The sequence below is a fragment of the Temnothorax nylanderi genome, unplaced genomic scaffold, assembly GCF_030848795.1.
Source record: "Temnothorax nylanderi isolate EJ_2023f unplaced genomic scaffold, tnyl_v1.0 TNYL_tig0032_pilon, whole genome shotgun sequence".
Classification (NCBI taxonomy): domain Eukaryota; kingdom Metazoa; phylum Arthropoda; class Insecta; order Hymenoptera; family Formicidae; genus Temnothorax; species Temnothorax nylanderi.
The window spans coordinates 463,773-486,581 of record NW_027249094.1 but is presented as its reverse complement, the minus strand read 5'-3'; the positions used below and the strand labels follow the sequence as shown (position 1 = coordinate 486,581).

The window sequence follows — 22,809 nt, the reverse complement described above, 5'->3', positions numbered from 1 at the left end:
ACGGTATATTTCTAAGGTAAACATTTCAACCCGTTCGATTTTAATGTTCTACGACACGCAGCTCGATGTTGACCCTTATCGATCCCTTTCCGTTTCCCTTATTTAATCGCGCGGCACTCGAGGGTTTCTTCGCGTATCGATGGAGCATCTATAGTTTATCTATCAAGGTTGCCTCGTGTTTATGACGATGGGCATCCATGCAGCCGGCTTGAATCTGCAGGTGGCTCGCCTGTTGCGAACCATTCACCCGCTCGATTCCAGTGGTTTACGTCTATCCCGCCTTCATATATCGCTGTGCTGATAAAAATACAACCCGCATTTATATATAGCGCATGTTGCTTTCTAATTAATAACGTAGCGTCGACATCCGGTCCTCGAATAACACGACTTCAAAATCCACGAAGCGAAATTATTCGACGCAAGAGTTCGTCTCGTTTCCAAAAACACTTTTCGATGTGAAATCGATTTCACGTATCAACGAAAAGGGAGCCAGACTCTCGACAGAAATCTTCATTAAATCGAATTACTCGAACGTATTATAAATTATAAAGGCAACGAAATTTTTGCTCGAGATCGATAGCTCTCTTTTACGCGAATTTTCTTCATATTCACTACGTGGACGTATCTTCAGTACAATATGAAAAAATATCGTGTAATAAAATCGAGATGTTTATTAGAATTAAATAAAAATGAGATATCATTGCATAAACGTCATTGCATTGCGTTTTACAGTGCGTCATTGCAGTAATTCGTGCTGCCGCCTTCCCTTTCCCTCCTCGTTTTGATGAAAACATTGTAAATTCATTTATTATCAATATCCGAGATAGATTTCCGTCTCAGGTAACTAGTAATCGTGGAACTGCCGGCCTCCCTGGCATTTTCTTGCGCTTTTGTTTTCATTTCGCAAAGAAGAAAAACGAAAAGAGAAAAAAAAACCGACATTTATCTTCGGGCAACCGTTTTACGAGACGCAAAATACGTATCACCATAGGTGACCGCTCATTATCATAATCATTACGCTCGCTGCGCTTGTTTATGCAACCGGCTTCGGTTGTGTGCGCGTGCGCTCCTTGTAAACTTATCGCCTCGTGCCTTCTTTTACTTTGTACCGTCGTCGTCGTACTCGTGTCACGATTGAAGGACAAAAGTGACGAAGTCGAAGCAACGCGCAACTTCTTACGGTCGGTCTGTTTTTCGACGATGCGAAAATTATAGCGCGCGTGCATCGTCAAGTCGACGTCAGAATAGTCGATACATCTCTTTTTTTTCGTTATATATAATTTATAGATAATCTCTTGAAATTTATTCCCACTTAAATCGAATAATAATTTATTAAAACTTTAAACATATTGACTGCACTAATGTATTTGCATTAAGTATTTCTAGCATTAACGTTCTAATGCTGTGTTCTCATTGTTCAATGAGAGAACGAAGGGGAATTATTTTTATCTTTGAAGCTTACAATTCGCAGAAAAGCATTTTGCATTTTTTATTTTGAGAATCATGACTCGGACATTTTAGATATTTTTACGAACGAACACCGATTTCAAATTTGATCAGTAGAAATGCATTTACCTTTCGCCAATAACGGATCACGCTACGTAAACCAATGAAATGCACTTCTCGATACATATTTGTTCTAGCAGAATATTTTTAGAATATCGTACAATCGTCCTTGCGGCGCTGAAAAACAACCGGTACTTTTTAACTCCGTTGAAGCGCTAAACGCGACGTTATTGTTATCGCGCGTGCGAATGACGGGGCAGAGTAGTACGCGGACCGTCTAAACGGGCCTGTCGATCATTCCTGAATAGATATTCCGGCATGAATCAAGCTGCTGGAATGTTCAAAAGGTAAAGCGGAAATTCCGTCTCCGGCCGCGCGCGGTGACGGTTTTTATTTTCTTAATTAAAAGTACCGCGAGAGAGAGAGAGAGAGAGAGAGAGAGAGAGAGAGAGAGAGAGAGAGATATGTGTGTGTTCTCTCGCGCTGTAATCTGTTGCAAATTAAATAGAAACAGTCGCGGGACGCGGATGTGGCGAGGGAGCACATCCGCTGGCTCATGAGTTATCGACGCTCACTTCTCTGGTTATTGGAGCCTCTGTTATCGCCGATATGCCGAGAATAAACGCGGCAAATAGAACGCTTTGAAAGGTCCGTCCTGATGACGGGACGTGGACGATCGGCACTCTCTCGCTCCCTTCCTCTCTTTCGCATCAAGACGGCGAGAGAATTCGATCCTGTTGAAAATGACGTTCTCTCGCCGTCGATGTGACCTTGGTTTTCTTATTTGGGAATACCGCACGGGTAAAGAGCGGAGAGCCGCAGAACGGCGGACGGCCTTGCGAGCGAATTTCATTCGCTCGCCTGCCCGCGCCGCTAAACATTCGACTCCGATTTGCGAAATGTTTCGGGAGAGTGTCGTTCGGATTGCATTTGGCGCGTCCGATATCAAAGGCGCCATTTCGCTGCTCCACCGTGTCCTTTTGCAATCGCCGTCGGCGCGTGGAAGTCGAGGATGAGGAGGAGGAGGAGGAGGAAGGAGATGAGGGGGGAGGGGTGGCGACGGGAGGGAAAAGAGATCCTTTTGGTATCTCCGATCCTGCCGGAATGCAAACTCCGACCTCGCCGCCAGGTGCCGATTCTCTCACAACCGAGTGTCTTTCGCCGTTTCTTCCCGTTTATTTGCTCCCTCGGTACGAGAGATCGTTCCCGTTTTCAGAGAAAAATACCGTCGCGCGCGTTAACATCGCCGTGAAATGTATGTGCATGCGTAATTATTCTGTAATAACGCTTCGGGGCATCATACGTGGTTAACATGTGGAAACGCGACCCGCGGATTTTCAACGTATCTTCCGTCGCATATTAAACGTCCGGCGATTAATAATGCTACAATTTAACGCTTAACGTGATTACATTTTGCAATATACACTGTTTTTTACCTAATTTAAATCGCAGCGCTCATAGTTATTATCCCAACAGATTCACGAGACGCGCCAGCTATTATAATACGGCAGAATTTCTACTGACAGTCGTGTGTTCACCCGTGTTCCTTTTTTCCTCCCTGATTGATCCCGAATTATTATATGTTTATATACGGCATGGTCGATATCTTTTTTTTACGCTTGTAGGCTTGTATACATAAATGTCGTGATTTTGTATAGTTTTGCAGCGATTTAACAGCTATTCGAGACAATTTTATTTATTTTAACAAAATCTCGGGCACTAAATCACGATATTGCGCGCTACGACGAAAAAAAAAAACAGTGGTCACCGGCGAGATCCGCGAAATTGGATTGAATTTTTAACGCCGCTTTTTTTTTCGGGAGCAAAGCTGCACATACAAAAGAATCTATTTTCGCGCTCTCCACATATTTTTTTCATTTAGGATCACTACCGTCCTATCGTTTTTCTTGCGACGCCTGCCGCGTGACCTGCCTGCTGGCAACACTTGAAAATGTTAAGACAGAACGGAGAGAAAAGAAAGACTGTAGTAGTTATTTACGGTCATCGGCTCCCCGCTAAGAACGTGCGTTTTGCCCATCCGCGTTTACGAGAGTTCACGGATAAATCTATGAATAGAGCATCGAGAGGAGCGGACTTGTCTTTATGGTCTATTAAGATGTCCGCAAACTGCATTACATCAGACCATCGCTTTCCTCGAGGACGCTGGTCGTTCGCGTTGATCGAAATATCGAGCTCGTTGATCATCGACGTTGACGGCTCGGTCTCGAAAGGCGGGCTTTTCTATTAAAAAGCCGAAAGGCGCCGGGGCGATCGATATAATCGTCGACGTACGCTCGTCAATTCGGGATGAGGTCGGTGTCACGTTGTCTGACAAATGAGGCCGCGTTATACAAGAAACCGCCGATGCGGTTGCCACAGTTGCCGTTAAGTACGTTTAATACGTTATTTGTTTTGTAAATTTTGAATGCTATTGCGACCGAGAGAGAGAGAGAGAGAGAGAGTGAGTTTAAGAATTAATAGAATGTGACGCGTGAGATGTCTTAATTAATAATTTACCGAGGGATTCTTCATTATTATCCACGAAGCGTATAAAATACCAAATTGGCGATAATTTCGTTAATGTTATTGATATTCGCGGTAATGTGAACAGTAGAGGTTATTCATGGACGCGTCGCACGGGGGAGATTATGCCTTAATTGACATGTAATTATACGAGTTAATTTCTTAATACAGCCGGTAAGATTTCGAACAGCCAATATACAAACCAATATACGTATATATCGACAACTTACGTCATGACATAGAGGTTATTTTTCTTATCTTTCGAGAGGCAGCGTGTGATTCGCGAAAGAGTTAAACATGAAAAAAACCCAGTCTTGTAATGACAATCATATTTTTTATTACAGTCCGATGAGGAAGAAAATACATGAAACTTTATGTCAGGGTGCGATCATATGCAAGAAAAGGAAATACGAATTTAAATTGCAAATTGAACAGTCGGCGCATATATACGCACGCACCGACGCGAAATAAAATATCATCATACAGCGGCCGATACAAAATAAACACTCGAGGCCTTCCGAGAGTGTACGCGCGCGCTGATAAGACCCGACGATAAGACCCCCGATGCGCTTGCCACGGGGCTTCGAATTACTCGTTTCGGCGACCGATGTGTCCCGCGGCTTTCTCGGACCGAACGTCTCGAAACTCTCTCGTATCGCCGGAACGAGTCGAGTTCTTCTCGTCGCGAGCGGGAGAGAAGGAGAAAGACCGGGGAGAGAGAGAGTGAGCGAGAGAGCAAAGAGCTTTCGAGTTCGTCGGCCGAGAAACGTAATTTTGCGTCGGACAAAATCGCCGGTGTTCGGGCGGATCACCGAGGGCTCCGCTCCGCTCCGCTCCGCTTCGCGGTATCGTTAGCCGTGCCGACGGAGTGAGGTCAGCAGCGCCCGCCACTCAATAAATCAGAGACACGGTGCATCGCGCGCGACGCGTGTCGGTGGGAAGCGAGGACGGTCGAATTCTGCCACATGATCCGTCAACAGAGATCACCCGGATGAAATACGCGCATCCGCATCGGATATACCGACTATCCGTAGAAGCCTCCGGAGTCTCGAGCGCGTGCAAGGGTTGGAAGGCTAAGGGAGAATGACGCCGATTCCGGGATTTCTGCGGGGAAAGAATCTATAGGAAGTCCGAGTGCGAAAATTTGATTTGAAAATTCTGCGACGGTCTATTTGTAGAACGCAATTTGAAATCGCTCATTACTACGTGTTAATTACCGTTTACGTTTAATTATGGGTTACGACACAAGCAACTCTGTTGTATTTTTATAGCTTCTTTATCATTTCGACGATTGATATAAGATTGAACCTAACGATTCAAATGTCTATTGCTTTAGAGGAAAATAATTTCGCAAAACAGATTTGAATCTTTTAAACTACGTCTTTTTTTATCATCGTGGAATTTAGCTGCGTAAACTCCCGTGTCTCATCTTCGCGATAAAATATCTCCGACAGACGTTCGTTATTCTATCCGTTTTCCTACCTATCGTATTTTCGATACACACCAGTTCGTCGCGATTCTATTTTCATCTCGATGCACGCAAAAATGAACACCAGAGGGTCGTAATAATTCGAAGTATATGCACAATTTTAGCGCCGGTTGGAATAACATTGAAGTTATTGTATGAAACGATATTATTTTTTCGCGATATTGAGCAACGGACTTCGCTGCTCTTCTGCTCTTTTTATGGGGTTTTTTTTTCACTTCGTTCGATCGCTTCGTGAAATAATTCGTCAGTACATCGCTACGTTATTCACAGTTCGTTAAAAAATAATAAACTCTACCGATCGGCAGCCCGCTAATTGCCGTACGAACGGTAACAATTGGATGACGCGGGGAACCTAATTACCTCATAATTAAGCATGCGCTTTGAGCTATTTTACAGCGAGCGATTTATAAAAATTACCGAGGCACTCAAAGGCAACAATGTAATTGACTGTCATCGGCGAATAATTCTATTATCCCGTGAATTACGCGATACAACGATGAATGCGTAACGAGGTAGCATATTTTAATAATAAATCAAAATGCGCGCACGATCGGGCTCGCTCGCGCTCTCCGCTCCTACATCGTTATCCTTTAAATCCCCCCCGGTTATTAATAAAAACTACATTACATTTATCGCTTTTAATTAATTATACAAAAGCTCTTATTAATACTGGTAAATAAATGAGATTCAACGGTACCGATAGCAAATACACGAGATCCGTCGGATAATTACCAGCGATTAATTATCAACGATATGATATCGAGATACGCGCGGCGAATATAAACGCGTCCCGTAAATAAACATTTCTATTCGCTTGACGAAAACACGCGCTTTGCGCTATCGCGCTGTGCATTTCGCGAAAACTGTCCGTGACATTTTTTCCTCTTGCATGTACATATTTTGAAGAGGCTTTAAGCCGCGCGCTTGGTAGAGATCGATATGGGAGGGGACACCGTATCGATGTCCGGCGACAAAGAAAGTCTCTTGCACCTGCATGAAAAGTGACCTACTTCTCTGCGTAATTCCCTAAGATACGGAAGAAAGTCCACGTCTCTTACTTTCGTATCTTCCTTTGTGTCGCGGTTGTCACGTCGTTGCGGTTGCTTTCGAAAAAAAGGAACCCGTACAACGAGAAACGATGTGCCTCTCGGATTTTGAAGAGCCTCAGGTACGCCAGATACGATAGTTCAAGAGAGAGAGAGATACGTATTCTTTTATGCGCTTGTCGAAACAGCCTTCAAAGATAAATCGATATCCTTCGTTCCGTCGGAACGGCGCGGCATCGAGACGGTATGAATAAATATTTCCAACATACGTTTCGTGACACGGAATACGACGTGATTATCCATTTACATTCTTCAAAAAAACATAGAATTTAGAGATAAAGATAAATTTAGAGATACGGATAAGGACAGGTCAGTTCTTGAGAAACTTTTGAAATAAAAGCTGCTAAGAGCAGTTCTTCTGATACGAAAGCTGTTAACGGAACAAAAATTCAACGAGAAGATAAATGTAAAACGTATCATGCACTCTGCACATTTGTCGTTTAATGAAATTTCTGTTTCTCTCTCCCGCGAGTTATCGTATTGCGAAAACGAGAACACCGAAATATTCCGACACAGTTTCGATTTTGGTGGACTTTTAATGTATTCGGCAGGGAGGCTAATAGCTTTATTACTATTCATTACCACGCGTTGCGTGGCCGATAGCTGGCACTTCGCTTAAATAATGTGCGACGTCTGATTTAAAATTCTTGCTCCCTGCGCGAAGGGAGACCAGCGAAGGATAGGCGCGATTTTCCCCTCCGGCAAAGTGGCGCGGTCACTCGCACGCGGAAGCGATCGAGCGCGGCAGCGTTGTCCGCGATAAGCATTAGGAACACGTCTCCGTGGCGCGGCGCGCGGAGATAATGACGCCGCGCGGTGCTCACTTTTCAAGCCGTCGCCGTTTCGCGCGCAGAGAGTACGAGAGAACGCGGAATCCCGCGCGTCGAATGCGCGGTAATAACGGGTTGAATTACCGGTATGTGCGGCCCCGTGCAAATCGACGAGAGATTTTCGCGCGGGACGATCGCGCCCGGGACTTTATCGCCGCGTTTACACCGCGCTAAATCTTTTTACCGCCACCGGTTTGTCGGTCCGCTATTTCTTCTTCCCCCCCCCCTCACCCCTCTGTCGGCTCTTTTTTGCCCCCTTTGTCCGTCTCTCTTCCCTCTTTTTTTTCGTTTACGTCGGGATAAATGCTTTATTGCCCACCGATCCCGGCCCGGGCCAGTGGCGTATGAGCGAGAGTGGCCCACGCACTCGGGATATCTGGCGCTCGATTCCCAGCGGGATGGAAAACCTAATGGTTCAGAGACGACTGCCTTACTTTGGACCGAAACACCAGGTTAAACTTGTTAGAAAAGAAAATGTGTTTACGCGTGTTCGCACTTTCGAGAGGAAGTACAATGGAAACGTCCTTTTATGTTATCGCTGCTAGATAATCCTGTGATTATTTTCTACTTTGTACCTTTCTATACTCGTCAGGAATGATTTAAGACACGACTTAGTCGTCATTCTCAATAATGCGTCGATATTTTAAAAGTATTCGTTATCAACTGTTTTTCTTCCTACGTAAATTATTCGAGTTTACAAATGGGAAGAAACGCCAGTGATAAAAGCTATCGTTCCGCGATAATTCCATTGATACGTGAACGACGTTGGTACGCAAGGTCAACCACTGGTTTAGACGAACGTACATCGACAGGCTGAGTAACGATGCAACTTTCTCGATCGGAATGACGTAGGGTTAAAGCTCGAGATGCTCGCGATCGCATTTCTCTCGCTCTGTTTACGTCGTTTTAAACGTATCGGCACGCGATAAGAACTTTTCCCGTCCGCAGCGATGGAGAATGGAGTTGCGTCGTCGCGCGGCATCCCGTCGCTGGTGTATCTTGACAATGTTTCTCAATACGCTGCCGTGCTCTGCCGTTTAAACCAAACAACCCGGTCGTCTTCCGTTTATTATCCCGCGTAGGCGAGCGTGCGTCTTCGCGTCGGATAAACGTATCACGTAACAGCGTTCCCCCTGTTGGGCGATTTTGCGAATGCTTGTAATAGACACGTCTATCTCGCGTGGGGAGATAATAAATTCGTATACTCCATATAGCGGGATTTCTTAAATTAATTTATGCTGATAGTTTTTTTTATTGTCAGTTAAGAAGCACTTTTCTATAATCTTTTTATAAGAATTTATTTCAACTTATATTTTTGTTGAGCTATTTAAATTACGTAAATTCATTCAATCAAACTTTTTTTCGTTTAACGCAATCTCATTTCAAGATTTTCACGTTGAAACTGAAGACATTTTCAAATCAACAATATTCTCTTTTTCTGTATATTGCGCTTTAACATATAGTCTCGAATTATATTTCAATACCGAAATATTTAACGGTTAAGTATATTGAAAGGAGGAAGGGTGATTTCCAAGGAAAGTTTATTTAAAGAAATTGATCTTGCCCAGGATATACGTGCGAATTTTCGCTATTAGCAGACATAAGAGTTCCGAAATAAGAAATAAAAGGGATAAGCTGGCTGCGGTAATCAGAGACGCGGCGCGACGTCTGTCGGTGACGCTTTCTCGCATTAAAGCGAGGTGCAGCCGGGGATTCTTTTATTTCATCCGCGCGTCGCTAATGAACGAATTACGGGCGCGCGCGCGCACGAAATAAACGCGCGGTAATACGGCACGATGAGCGCCGTAACTCCGCGAGCGCAAACAATGCTCGGGGAAATGATACGTGTTTGCCTTCATATAACTTTGGACGAACGCCAGACGCGCGTCAATTCCCCACTGGCAAACCGCCGAAATCTTTGTCAAACCATATGTCCTCGAGCGCGCGCGCGCGTGCTCCGTTATGTCAGCCACTCTCGTCGGGAAAAGTGAGCGTATGTTGCGCGGAAATCTTTTACACCGCGAACGTATGCACACGTGAGTTGTGTGGCACGCGGACAAAAAGGAGGAGAACCGTCGTTGTCAAATTTAACGCTCGTTACAAGTCGCGCGTTATCGAGTGATTTATCGCGCTCTCGCCGCTCTTCCGGAAAATCTCTCTCGCCGAGTTCCCGATAGTTTCTGTCAGCGCAAACGACGCGTAATTCAGGCAGCTACGTGCACGTTGAAAATACGCTAAAACCACAATCATTCGGACGACGGCAAAAGTACGAGACAGTTTCATTCCGCGACAGTTTTATTTTGCTCAATGTAAATCTGTACGGGGCAATATCTTCTCCTTGTCATTCTCGCGGACAATTTATGGCGGCTATAAAAATACAGTGCCACACCGGGTTGTTTTATCCCATGTTTCACCCTGCGAAAAATCAAAGAAAACAAACCCGCGGTGTTTATTCGGGTAATAGGAAGTAAAGTTGGTCTTTTCGTACACTTGACCCAATCGGCAGCTTTAATCCGTCAAAGCGCGCGCGCGCGCGCACGCAGAGTTTACACACTGTCTACGGTATCGCCCCGACATGATTATTAACGGCGAAGTGATTCCATTAACGCTTAATTGGAAAGACAAGTATTAGACGAGACAGTAAAAAGCCAATTGCCGAAAAAGAGCCTTTATATGAGCAACGTGTCGCAGTAGCTCTAAATTCATAAAACTCTCCACGCTCGTGCACCTTTATCGCGCGCTGATAAAAATGAATATATAAATTTAAACGCGGGCATAAATATTATACATTTAATTTATGCTCGCATGCTGCGTTTTCACCGACAATATAATTTATGCGTAATTACTTTGTCCGTAAACATCGCGACCGGATTAAAGTCTCCGCGATAAACCCGTGGACAGTGTTAACGTCCTGTTTGACGCGGCAATAAGTGAACAACCTCTTGTATCTCCGCGGTTATAAGAGTGCCGTTTCTGCATCCGAACGACTTCTTTCAAACTGTTCAGAAAATCAGTTTCGTATCGCGTCGATTTAACGCGCAAATTGGAGCGGACATTCGATTCGGGAAGCGTAACGATGTGTCGAGAGACACGTGTAGGTATGTGTTTACAAGGAGGCGTTATTTCTGTCCGCAAATTCGCGGTGAATTAACGATACGATCGCCCTCCTTTCGCGGGAACCCCGTCGTCGTCCGTCGTCGTCGTCGTCGTCCCCTCGTGTCCCGCGCGAGTACATTAACAGCGTTTCTCGCGAGTAAACCGCGCGGAGGAGATCTGTCCGCCGCGCGCCCGTTCGTGTACCTGTGCACACACGGGCGGAGAGCATATTAACGTTGCCAGCACGCGGGGCGGCCGGGCGGTTGATTAGAGCAAGCCCCGGGTCGTGTCAACATAACGAAACGGACGGAAACGCGGCAACGCCGCGACGCGGCGCGGCGTGCGGACGGACGACTTTGGTAGCCGGTCGGTCGGTCCCGAATGCACGCACGCACGCACGCACGCACGCACGCACGCACGCACGCACGCACTCACGCTTACACGCACGCAGGCATGCACGGCACGGCCCCACGGTGGAACGTCCGCGCGTCCGAGAACGACCTTCCCTCCGCACGATTCGCACCGCGGAGCCAAGGAACTTCGCTCGCCGTGCCGCCGCGCCGTGGAAGCTTCTATCTTGTTCCTCGCGCGCGCACACCGCGATTCTCCGCGACGAGTCGACGACTCAAGAGATTTCTCCCGCGGAGATCGGCTGAGATCGGACATTCCTCGATTTTCGAAGATCTTCCTTTTTCTTTCTCCTTTTTTTCTTAAATATTTTCGAGCGCACGTTTAATTAGAATTTAATTTAAATCAATTTTCGTAAACAGCAGTAAAACTGCAAGATTTTGCAGTTTTAACGTGTTTTTGTTACAGGTAGTCTATTTAAAATTATGTTTTTTAATTACGAATAAATTACATGAACACAGTTTGCACGGGCAGCAAAATATTAGCATAGGAAAATGGGGAGATGGAAATTTAGAAACCTAGCTATTTTCGGCATTCTTTGCAACATGAACAGTGTAAATGAATCGATAATGAAGATACTTTTTTTTTTTACTTGTACTATTGGCACACTTTTATTACATTTAATAACGCGTTCCTCAATTATTGTAGGAGGAAGATTGGTATACAGATCCGGGTGCTTTACTCGTTTCGACATGTGTGTATGCGGCATTAATTTCACGCACGCGCGGTTTTTGAAACAATCGATAGATTTCACTATTCATTGAATGCCAAATGGTAAACAAGTCGTTTGTTGGAAAAAGTGGGCCCGCCCGATTGTTGCGCGTCCGCGACTCTTCAACTCCAGTATTTTTATTCACGAATACTAATGGCTTTTACATCTCGATACTCGACGCAGCGTTGTGTTGATTTTTTCTATTGCGCTTGTGTTTTTTTTAATTGCAACAAAAGTTGCGCCGAAGTAAATATGAAAAGAATACATTTTCATTGATAAAATCTATCCCGTTTTTTGTTCGCGTTCGCAGATTTATGGACAATGGCGTACGTTTTTATAGACTCCATAAGACTCGTGTACCATTTGTACGCAAATCACCCAGCCAAATGAAAAGGAACGGCGAAGGGGGGAGAGGGCGGGGGAGAGGAGCGGGAGAAGAGGGCACGGACAAAAATTATATGCATAATAATATGCAACGTTGCGTATCGCGACGTGAAGAAACTTCGTTACGCCGTAACGTCCTGTGTATATCGCATAAGAACGCGTTATCGTATCGCGTTGCCCCTCGAGCGGCGTGAGCAGTGACTTGCAGAAAAAAAAAGAGAAAGAAAAGAGATGAGAGCAGCAGCAGCGGGCGACAAAGTTCGAAGAATTTTTCTTTTCTTTTTTTTTCACGTGCGCCTAAACGCATAATTACACCCGTGTTGGTTTTTCCTTTCCATTTATGCGGGCGATTAATCGTAATTAAGTTCTTGCGTCGTGTCCCGTAATAGGATAATCTTGAGGACAGGACGACAGGGGCCAACAGCTCGTTACAGAATCAACGAGTCATGTAATTCGTCGGCTTGAATCGCGCTCGTGCAATTGCCGCTTCCAGCACCCGTTTTTCTTTTCCCGTCCCGCGTTCGAAGAGCGATCGCTCGTTCGGACGAATTTTCGCGGGGGGAAAAACCGACGAGGGGGGGGACGACACCTCACTCGTGCGATATCGCGGCGGTACGGTATCGCGCTGTGGAGCGCGTCTCGATTACACGCAGCAGCCGTAATGAATTATCGTGTGCGTACCTTCTTGCGAAACTATACATTGTGACATACCTCCGGTAAACGCCATACGGGGATTCGCGGAATTAAAGCCGGTACGGTCTCGCGTGCGCGGCGGCGTGGTCGCGGGGCAAAACGGGAGAAAGGATTTAATCATTGTGGATATAACATGATGATAGCGTACGTTGCTGTCCAACGCGGTATTAACGTCAATCAGGGGGTACTCGCTCGATTTTTGCGAGCAGGCCTTTATTACGCGCGCATACGTACGCAAAAACACACGCATATATATATATATATAGCATGAGTCACACGGCTTTTTAAGTACCTACTTATCGGATATAATTTTCGTAATATATTTACAAATGATAAGCGATAATTGGTCGAGTGTTTCGTTCTATAAATTCAAACGGCGAGCGCGTCGTGAGTGTCTCGAAAACCAGGCCGTGAATCATCTAATAACAATCTCTGACGCGAGCGTTGTTCGCGTTGTTCGCATCTTTTTGCTTGAAAAGAAGAAAAGAGAAAGAAAGGGGTAAAAGCAGGAAGGGAGAGAAAAGTAAATTAATTAAAAAAGTAAATTAATTCGCGTACAGACCCGCGCGATTTGCGGAGGAAGAGCTGTGTTGTTTGTTAGAAAAAACGTGCGTGTCGCGGTAATATCGTACAGCGCACTCCTGTAGAGAAAGGGAAATGAATCGACGTTCGCGAGGTGACGCCTCGTTCAACGCGGTGGTGTATACGGGAGCCCGGTTAATCTCAATCTGACAAAACATCGCGTCGTTCGGGCACAATGTGCGACTATCTCTAAGAATAATGCGCGTCAGCTGATTCGGCTGCAGCCGTATGAATGAACGAGCGGCTTTGCCAACTGTGATAGCTCTCATCAATCACGTCTTGGCGCATCTTTGCTCGGAAAGAAAAAGAGAGAGAGGGAAGAAAATCAGGGAGGAAAAAAAATATGTACCATCTCACGAGCGAGCTCTCGTTTCCGAGGGCACGATCGGGGGAGGAACCCCTCGACGACGCGTATCGCGAGAATCTAGACGTATCTTTTCTCGCGGGCGCCCCGCACCTTCCGCGAAACGGAGCTCCGGCCCCGTCCGGCGGCCGCGGAGGTTTTATTCAATTAAATTCACGTCGCCGAGGAGCACGCGATCCGACCGCGACGAACACGTCCTAGGGGGTTTCGACTCGCAGTTGGCACACGTGCGCAGGTGGAGTGCGGTTTTTGCCGGGCGGCGGTGGCGGTGGCGGTGGCGGTGGTGGTGGTGGTGGTAGCGGTAGCGGCGGCCGCGGCGAACGGCAGCGGCGGTGGTTTTTTGCGCCAACCGCGAGGTCTCTGGTGGCTTTTTCCCTTCTTTTCTTTGGTACCCACCCGTGGCGCGAAGGAGGGGGAATGGCGGGGAAGGAGGCGTGAAGGGGGAAAGAGGGAGGAAGAGCGCGACGTCCTGTGGCCGCGTGTCGGAGGGAGAGAGCGCAACGCCGTCGCGAAAAAAAGAGGGACAGGAGCGAGAGGGGGGGGGACAGAGAGAGGGAGCGAGAAAGAGCAATCGGATCGCGGCTCGCTCCTTCCAGCTGGCCTGGCACGACGAAGGCCTTGTCGCGCGGCTGCTCGTTCGGTCAATGTCTTCTCTTTCTTCCTCGCTCTCTCCCTTCTCCCTCTTTTTCTCTCTCTCCCTCTCTCCCTCGCTCCCGTCCCCGGTCCCCCCTACCTACCGTCTCCTCGCGCTCTTTCTCTCGCCTTCTCTCGCTCCCCGCTCTCTTTCATCGCTCCCCCCCACCAGCAGCACTCCCGTGCTGCATCGCGCACACGAGACACGGGTGCCTGCGAAATCCCTCTGTCATCTTGCGAACGAACGCGCCCGTCCGCGGCCAGGATTATCCCGCGCCGTGCGCCGATCGCGAAAAATCAGTTCGTCGCGGTCCGAGACGCGCCGTCGTTGTCGTCCTCCTCGTCGTCGGCGGGCGACGGCGAGCAACGGGGAGTCCGCAGCACGGGCGAGAGAGATCCCCGGCACTGTGGATCACACACCGGTAACATTGTTCGGCGTTCGGCCCGGAGCGGAGAATGAGGGAGAACACGGTGCGTTCGGAAATGTGCAGACGTACCACCGCGGTGGTTTGAAGGCGCGTACCGCGGGCAAGGCAAGGTGAGGAGACGGCGGCGGCGGGTTCTCTCTCTCGTTCGGGCTTTTTCCGCCGGCGGGGCCGCGCGCAACAGCGTGAAAGTTCCGCGATCGTTCGCCGCGCGGACTCCGGCGCGCTCTCTCGACTGCACGTCGTCGATGACGTTCCCGATGCCGTCGTCATCGCCGCCGTCGCTGCCGCCGTCCACGTCCACGTCCAGTCCGTCGCTCTCGTAGCCGGAGTTCGCTCGCACGGTGTTTACGACGGACGGTGCTGCGTTGCTAACGTGTCGGGGTGCGTGCGCGACACACAAGTGCGGAATCTCGATCGGCGCGAGTGCGGGAGCATGGCTCTCGGCGACGTCGTTGTCACCGCCGCCGCCGCGCGTTAAGGAGCGGCGTCGCGCGGGCGCGAAGAATGAAACTCGACACCGCGGACTAGCGGCTGCTTGCTGCGGGGTGCTCCTCCGATCGCGGCGACGCTTCGCGTTTTCTCGCGACCGCAGGTGGGCGCATCTCTTTTGCATATCCATGGATTGATTTGAAATCGCGACTAGAACGATTTTTTAGACCGATAAATATGGTGCTGATATTTTTGATGTAAAAATGACGGCGAACATTTGTACGGCTCCCTGACATCCGCGATGAGAATGATAATGCAAATGAGGCAGACGCTGAATGTGAAATTAGAATTTGTGATGACGGTAGATTTTTGCAAATGTATTACTGCTTATGCACTTCCGCCACTTTCTGCATAATGCGGCCAACGTAATAATAAAATCAAGTGCAATGACGAAGTTATTACATTGCAAAATACAAGCTACAAGTGGAATATTATATTCTACGTATGAGATATTTAAAGTGTTTTATATATATATATATATATATATATATATATATATATATATAATATATATATATATGATTGTGAACGTACATGTACATATACACACAATTTATGTACATACACAAGACAGTATTCTTTATATATCTTTTTTTTTCGTTTTCAGAGTGCAATAAAGTTAGCTGGTAAAAATAATGTCAAGAAGCTGCACACGCTGCTATCGATAGTGGAGGAGAAGCCAAAGGTGGACACGGGGCAGAATAACAGGCACAACGAGCACCACATCAAAAACAATTTCAAGCACAACCATTACACACACAATTCCATACTGACACCCTCGACGCTAAACCAGGTAATTGAATAATCTTAGTTAAATTGCGTCAAGAGTCCATCTCGCTGACACATGCCAATCAGAGTGCGATACGTGACAGTGGTGTTGAAAATTTCTCTCGCAGGGCCTAGATGCAGGTACAAGCGACGATAGTGGCAGAGCGTCTGAACAGTTGCACGGCCCTGGTATACCTAGGGATTGCCAGGACGCAGACAGTTCCAGGGACCATCTCAGCGATGTAAGTCCCACACGCACTATAAGTTACATAACTTGGAACAGTAATACAATCATGTAACTTAGAATGTATGTAACAAATGTTATTTCATGACTCCAAGTGTAACAGACGTCTGTTTAATATTTTTCTGTATTAGCATACCCTAGTCTCTTCAATTTCTGTGTAATTAAGATAAAAATATATTTTTTATACGTCAACATCAATTTCTTTATTGAATGAGTAATGAAAAGTTAGAAAATTAATTGGTATATTTATTCACGAGTCTGGTTTTATAATATTACAGGCTAGCAGTCATTGCAGTTCGGGTAAAGGTTATATCGTAAGTATCTATTATTTAATCAATACACTCGAAAGGTCGTAAATTATGTTTCTATATTATGGTAATAAGTACATAATTTATTGTTTCGATGTTTCAGTGTGATAGTGAAGGAGAAGACGATAAGGTATGCACATTTCCTGTAGATACTCCACTATTTCGAAGAAAATAATCGATCCAGTTTTAATAATTTCATCATTTTGTACGTTACAGGGCTCGGATGCCGAATCTATACTCTTTGAATCTTCTACCCCACCACCTCTCACACGTAAATGTAAGTAAATGCTTTCAGAAACGAGAAAGTACAACGTTATTGCCATTATTGCGCCATATATTTCTCATCTGCAATTTTACTTTTTGTTTCTAGACGAATTGCCGTCTTCTTCGCCACACGTTTTACCACCCACAAACGGGGCAGGCGGATCTCCACCGGACACGGGTGGTCAAACTTCTAATCCAGCAACGAATGCTCCGGCACCTATACCACCTCCTGTGCCTGCGTCTGCACCAGTTCCAACAGCGCCGAGTCCTCCCAGCCCCACGTTGCCTCCACACATATCCCAGCCTCCTGTAAGTAGCTACGCATCATAAAAACTCGCTCTTGCGCGCGCAGAGAAGGTAGTGACATTCGTTGTTGACGTATTGTTTCAGATGACTAGTCCTTTGGCAGCGAATCCACGTGCAATAGCTCCGCAACAGCGGCCAGCTTCCCCTGCTCTGCCACCGCCCTCTCTATCTCAGCAACCGCACACTACGATACCTGCATTGCATCCACCTATTGGGCCTCTCGTCTCGAGTCATACAACTAGTCCAGCGGTAGCCAGTTTAGGTGTTACGCCGGCAGCACCATCGAACGGGGCGGCCACCACGAGTTATCCACCGCCCATTCCTATAGCCGCGTATCCGCAGACACAACCGTCGTATCCACCGCTCTACACTCCGTACACCGCTTTAAATCACAGCCCGTATCTTCCACCCGCGGTACCATCCCCTTCTCATTCTGCTTCGTCTCGCGCTGACGTGGTAAGTTACTGGTTACGTGATATGTCAGTGACAAATATTTATCTCAAGTACGGGATATGAGTGTTTATCAACGAGGATAATAATTGTATTTTAGAGAGGAAGTAGAGCTTCCCCCTGTACCAACCTAAATAAACAGACTATAGGAAATAACCTCGCGAGTCATAATAATACTCCATTGAGCGCTGCCACCACAACATGCGTATCCACTATAACTAATACAGTTACCACGGCAAATACTATCGCTCATAGAGACATGGTGGCCTGCAGTCTGTCTGGACGAAGCAACAACTCTCCACGTGGACATAGCCCCAGTCGGGAAAGGGATAGTTACAGGTAAAATATTTCCTTCTGATCACGGTATTACGGCCACGTTTGTCAGAATTGAGTAATTCGATAATTAACAGGAAATTATAATAATAATTGTAATGTTTGTTACAGCAGTAACGTGAGTAGTCTAAGCCGAGGCAGCATAACGCCTGTTAGTGTGCCAAACACCTCCTCTCCAGCCAATTCTAGTCTACCTGCATACACCAAGCCACAAGGTTGGATTAGGTAAGTCTGAGCAAGTAACCTTTCAATAAAAGTTAAACACAAAAACGGCATAAAAATCTTTTACCTAAAAAAAATAGCAGCAACACAGCTTCCCAGCTGTCCCCAGCGACAGCTACGTCTGTCCCGAGGCCAACTCCGCCACCAGTACCACTCGGCATACACACGTTTCCACCACCGATGTTCGCAGCACCTTTACCACCGCCAGTGTCTAGTTCAAGCCCGCATACTTCACTGCCCTCGCTTCCCCCGCCGACGACTAATCCTAATCCGTTTTCCGCGGAGTCTCTTTTCCAAACAAGTAAGCTCATAATCTGACTTTTTTCACTGCAATATGTTCTATGTGAATATGGGCAGATAATAAATGCACTAACCAAAAGAAGGGGTGACACATGTTGCAGGTCAGGCAGACCTTCTGAGGAGAGAACTCGATAGTAGGTTCTTAGCGTCTCAAGACAGAAATGTTGGAGTTGGAAATTTAGGTCCACCGGCGTATCTTAGAACGGAAATGCATCATCATCAGCATCAGCATACGCATGTACATCAGCACACGACACCGTTGTTGCCAACAGCTGCAGCGTCAACGCTTTTTCCACCTCCAATTGTAAGAAATGTATTCATTATCCAATGAGACTAAAGAATTATATCCATTATACTAATTATCTGATCATGATCAATTCATTGTTAACTCGTTTATACATGTGAACTGACGTTAAACGAAATTGTCTTTTATTAGTTTAAGGACATCCCAAAATTGGGAGGAGTCGAATCGCCATTTTTTCGTGGAAACTTAAACCTTTCTGGTTATTCTGGTTTTAACACTAACCTTCTTCATCCCGGAATTGGACCGCCTTCAACACCTTTCGTGCCACCTAATCACTTGACTCCGTTCGCGCCAAAGGTGCTTTTATACAAAAAGCTAAATTTTCTCTCACATCTTGTACATATTTATTTAAACATTTGATCTTTTAATCCAGAAAAGTGGAAAATGGAATGCAATGCACGTGCGCATTGCGTGGGAGATATATAATCATCAACAAAAGCAACAGGCTGAAGCTAAGGCGGGAGGTGTCGTTAGTACCAAAACTGAGTTATTAAGACCACCTGGCCATCTTTATCCAGGGGGACCAGCCAGTGGCCTTGGACTCGGTGCACCATCAATGGCACCTCCGTTTCCAACTAACATGCCGTCTGCTCATCCCCCACCACCACCACCCCATTCTGTCGGTTTTCTGTCTGCAACGACCTCACATTTAGGTAATAGAGGTAACAAAGATTCACATTTATTCTTACATGCGCACGTTCATGTTTGTAGATACATGCATTGAACCGCATTATAATTATCAGTGTTTACATCATTGTTATGATTGTTTTTTTTATATTACAGGAACAGGAATATCTCCTTTTGGAAGATATCCATCAACATTCGGCGCGGCAAATCCCAATTTTCCGAATCTTTCAACTTTTCCACCAAGGGAAATGCCGCCTCTAGGTGGACTTGGTGCGGTGCATGATCCTTGGCGAGGGTACGTATATGAAACATTAATCAGCTATCGAGCCACCATTTTTTTTTTATTGTGAACATTCTTTTCACTAACACATGTATACATATATAAAATTTCAGATTGCAACGCGCTACTACTGGATTCCCACAGACTACTGTTTCGTGGGGCTTGAAGCCGGAACCTCCTGCGATAGACAGGCGCGCCGAGTTGGAGGAACGGGAGCGCGAGCGCGAACGGGAAAGAGAACGCGAACGGGAGCGTGAACGTGCCGAACGGGAACGCGAACGTATCAGACGCGAGAGAGAACGGGAGAGGGAGAGAGAGGAGCAACGTGAGAGAGAAAGGCGGGAACGCGAGAAGGAAGAGAAGAGGAAACAGCAGGAAGCGGCCGAACGTGAGCGAGAAAGGCGGGACAAGGAGCGCCGTGAGATGGAGAGGCGCGAGATGGAACGTGAGAGACTACTTCACCAGAATCGACAACATATGGTTGTTTCCCGAGATCGTTCGCCGCTCAGGAACGGCTCGACGCCTTTGGATACCGGGGAAGTGCGCGTAAAGGAGGAACCACGCAGCAAAGACGACGAAGTTGTAATGCTTCCACGACCGCCGGTACCCGGCCCCGGAACGACAGGGTCCGCGCAAGGACCTGGACCAAATCCACTGCCCGATCCGAGATACCATCACCCGCATCCGCATGCCTATCTTACGAGGCATCCGCACAGTATGCCAGCATCACATTCTATGCCGCGTAGCATGCTTCCCAGTTTAAGCGCACATCCAATGCAACATTTTCCACCGCCATCTGCGCCTGCCGGTCAACCGGGAGCCCCTTGGCCGAGCGATCCTTTCCGGGAGTACCGGTTCGACACGTTACAACAGCTACGATATAGCCACCCGTTAGTGGCGGCGTTCAGAGCCGAAGAAGAGGAACGGGCGAAATTGTACGCCGGCTATCCCCCACCGCCGGTAAACACGCTCAGAAGTAAGGACCCTAGTCCAGGTCCGCTCAGCAACTTGCATATGCATCATAGAGCAGGACCCGGCCCAGGAGTACCGGCACGTCCGCTTGAAAACGCCCTTATGCACGCGGATATTCATAAGAAAGAGGACGGATCGCAGTCCCGATGATACATCGTTCCGGCGTCCTCGGTTTCTGCGAGCGAACGCACTGACGGGCCGACCTTTTGAGCACCCCACCCAGTTAACTCTCGAAGCTCGGTGCTGATATTTTGCTAACAGAGAAGAAGCGTTATTTAAAAAAAAGAAATTGTATATACTATATAAATATATATAATATTTATAGTTATCGAGAAAAAGAGTACGGAAACGCGTAGAACTATTGTGAAAACGTAACGAAGATGCCTTGCTAGTAATGCCGGTGTTCCACCAATAACGGCGGCTAAATGAATGATGACGTTTCGTGAAGTAATTACGGAGGCATCGCTGATGTATCACAAATAATAACGCTGTCGTTATGTGATTTCTGCAGTTTCAGTGATCTGACTGTCTGTAGTGGTAACGAGCTCTAATTATTACGACGATAACTATGCGTACATTTTAAAAAAGTATCGTGTGTAATATTAATAGTTATTATAGAACGTGAGGCGATGGCTACGTAAAAAGGGAAAAAAAAACGAATCCAAGTTAGGAGAAAGAGTTAAGCGGATCTCTATTATTACTCAAAAAATTATTTAATTATTTATTTATTGCGACGTATAAATGAACTTGAATCTCTACTACTGACGTACAAGTGCGTAAGATTTGCCCTTATTTAATTGATGTAATATACAAATGATCGAATGTAAATTTTACTTCTTAGACTTTAATTTGTATATTAGAGACGGTAGAAAAAGAGGAGAGGGTATATAAAATGAAAAGTGTTCTTTGGCTTTCGGCGGCACATGCTTTTTTCATTTGCATGCTGGCTAAAAGCACTCTCGTGCTTCCCTGTGATATAAAAAAGAAAAATTAATCAAGAGTAGTAGGTCATTGATTCTTTTATCCCAAAAAGTCGAAGATACAAATAAAATGAAATCAAACTATCTCTGATAAAGTTATGACAATTAGATTCTTTTTATTTTTTATTTTCGAAAACACAGGATGACGCTTACTATACCAGCAGTTTGTCCGTGCCAAAGTGCTTCAATCAAAGAATATTTAATACTGTGTGCATGTGCATGTAACATTCACAGTGGTTTTTTAATACGTTCCCAAAAATTAAAATTATGGCATTTTTGTCCTTCTCTTTTAACCATTCTCTCAATTCTCAGCCATATACGTCGTTGTGTTACCAGAGAGCCAATTACGAGATCTCTTAAAAGTTCTGTGCCATGGACCAGGTTACGTTCGAATATTCCTGGTGCCTCAAAAGAAAAAAACGCGACTTTTCCGAGTAATCGAAATAATTCCCAGACTCTGTTCCGTTTATATTGTAAAATCACAGTAAAATTGTATATTATATAATTAACAACTATACACACGCAGTTTAAAAATTGTAGATATTTTTCATCGACGCAAAGTTACAATGTGATGCAATGATTTTGTTCATGTAGATATCGCGAAGTATAAAAGAGGATTTTGTGTGAATAGGTTTTTTCTAAAACTGATTCTTTGTAAAAGGATCTAATAATCATAGTTTCTATCAATCTTGTTGTTTTCAGTATTTTTACCAGTCCTGTCTAAAACTATATGTATAAGAAACAGGAATGAAACTAAAAAAAGAGAAAATTATGCTCCTATATATATAGGATTCCTATATAAATTGTTCACACACACATATATATATATATATGTACATACATATATATTTATATATGAACAATTTATAAAATATATTTACATAATATCTCTTTTTTATACATACGAACGAATTATATGTTTATATATACATATATATGAATATATACACATACAATTTTTAACGTATGGTCAAATAAAAATGGTTGACTTTGCTTTAAAAACGTGTGTTCAAATCAACAATGAAGATTCGCATATATCGAATTTGAGATTGCAGATAAAACTGAATAAATATAGCAAATGAGTGTATACGTGTATATACATATACCTCATGTGCTAAAAGTGAAAGATAAACATTCTGAATCTATAACCAATATTTTAAAATATTATAAATCTCATATTAGAGAAACATTTCTTCAGACTGTTTGTC

At 45.5% G+C, this 22,809-nt stretch overlaps 1 protein-coding gene across 5 annotated transcripts in view; it reads left to right on the top strand.

Moving 5' to 3' along the window:
- LOC139770729 (uncharacterized) overlaps nucleotides 1-22,288 on the top strand; it is a 30,204-nt gene extending 7,916 nt beyond the window's left edge. Inside the window, exons 1-16 of one of the 5 annotated variants that reach the window (XM_071702863.1) lie at nucleotides 14,550-14,797; nucleotides 15,851-16,036; nucleotides 16,140-16,253; nucleotides 16,534-16,569; nucleotides 16,667-16,693; nucleotides 16,780-16,840; nucleotides 16,934-17,136; nucleotides 17,218-17,589; nucleotides 17,684-17,922; nucleotides 18,031-18,141; nucleotides 18,219-18,439; nucleotides 18,519-18,742; nucleotides 18,875-19,039; nucleotides 19,116-19,404; nucleotides 19,526-19,664; nucleotides 19,763-22,288. In XM_071702863.1, coding sequence (XP_071558964.1) covers nucleotides 14,783-14,797; nucleotides 15,851-16,036; nucleotides 16,140-16,253; nucleotides 16,534-16,569; nucleotides 16,667-16,693; nucleotides 16,780-16,840; nucleotides 16,934-17,136; nucleotides 17,218-17,589; nucleotides 17,684-17,922; nucleotides 18,031-18,141; nucleotides 18,219-18,439; nucleotides 18,519-18,742; nucleotides 18,875-19,039; nucleotides 19,116-19,404; nucleotides 19,526-19,664; nucleotides 19,763-20,771 — 3,411 coding nt within the window. In that variant the 5' untranslated portion in view covers nucleotides 14,550-14,782 and the 3' untranslated portion in view covers nucleotides 20,772-22,288. Of the gene's footprint in view, nucleotides 1-14,549; nucleotides 14,798-15,850; nucleotides 16,037-16,139; nucleotides 16,254-16,533; nucleotides 16,570-16,666; nucleotides 16,694-16,779; nucleotides 16,841-16,933; nucleotides 17,137-17,217; nucleotides 17,590-17,683; nucleotides 17,923-18,027; nucleotides 18,142-18,218; nucleotides 18,440-18,518; nucleotides 18,743-18,874; nucleotides 19,040-19,115; nucleotides 19,405-19,525; nucleotides 19,665-19,762 lie in introns of those variants that run through there. The other 4 variants (XM_071702864.1, XM_071702862.1, XM_071702861.1 and 1 more) reach the window with 4 other exon arrangements.
- Nucleotides 22,289-22,809: the final 521 nt, after the last annotated feature.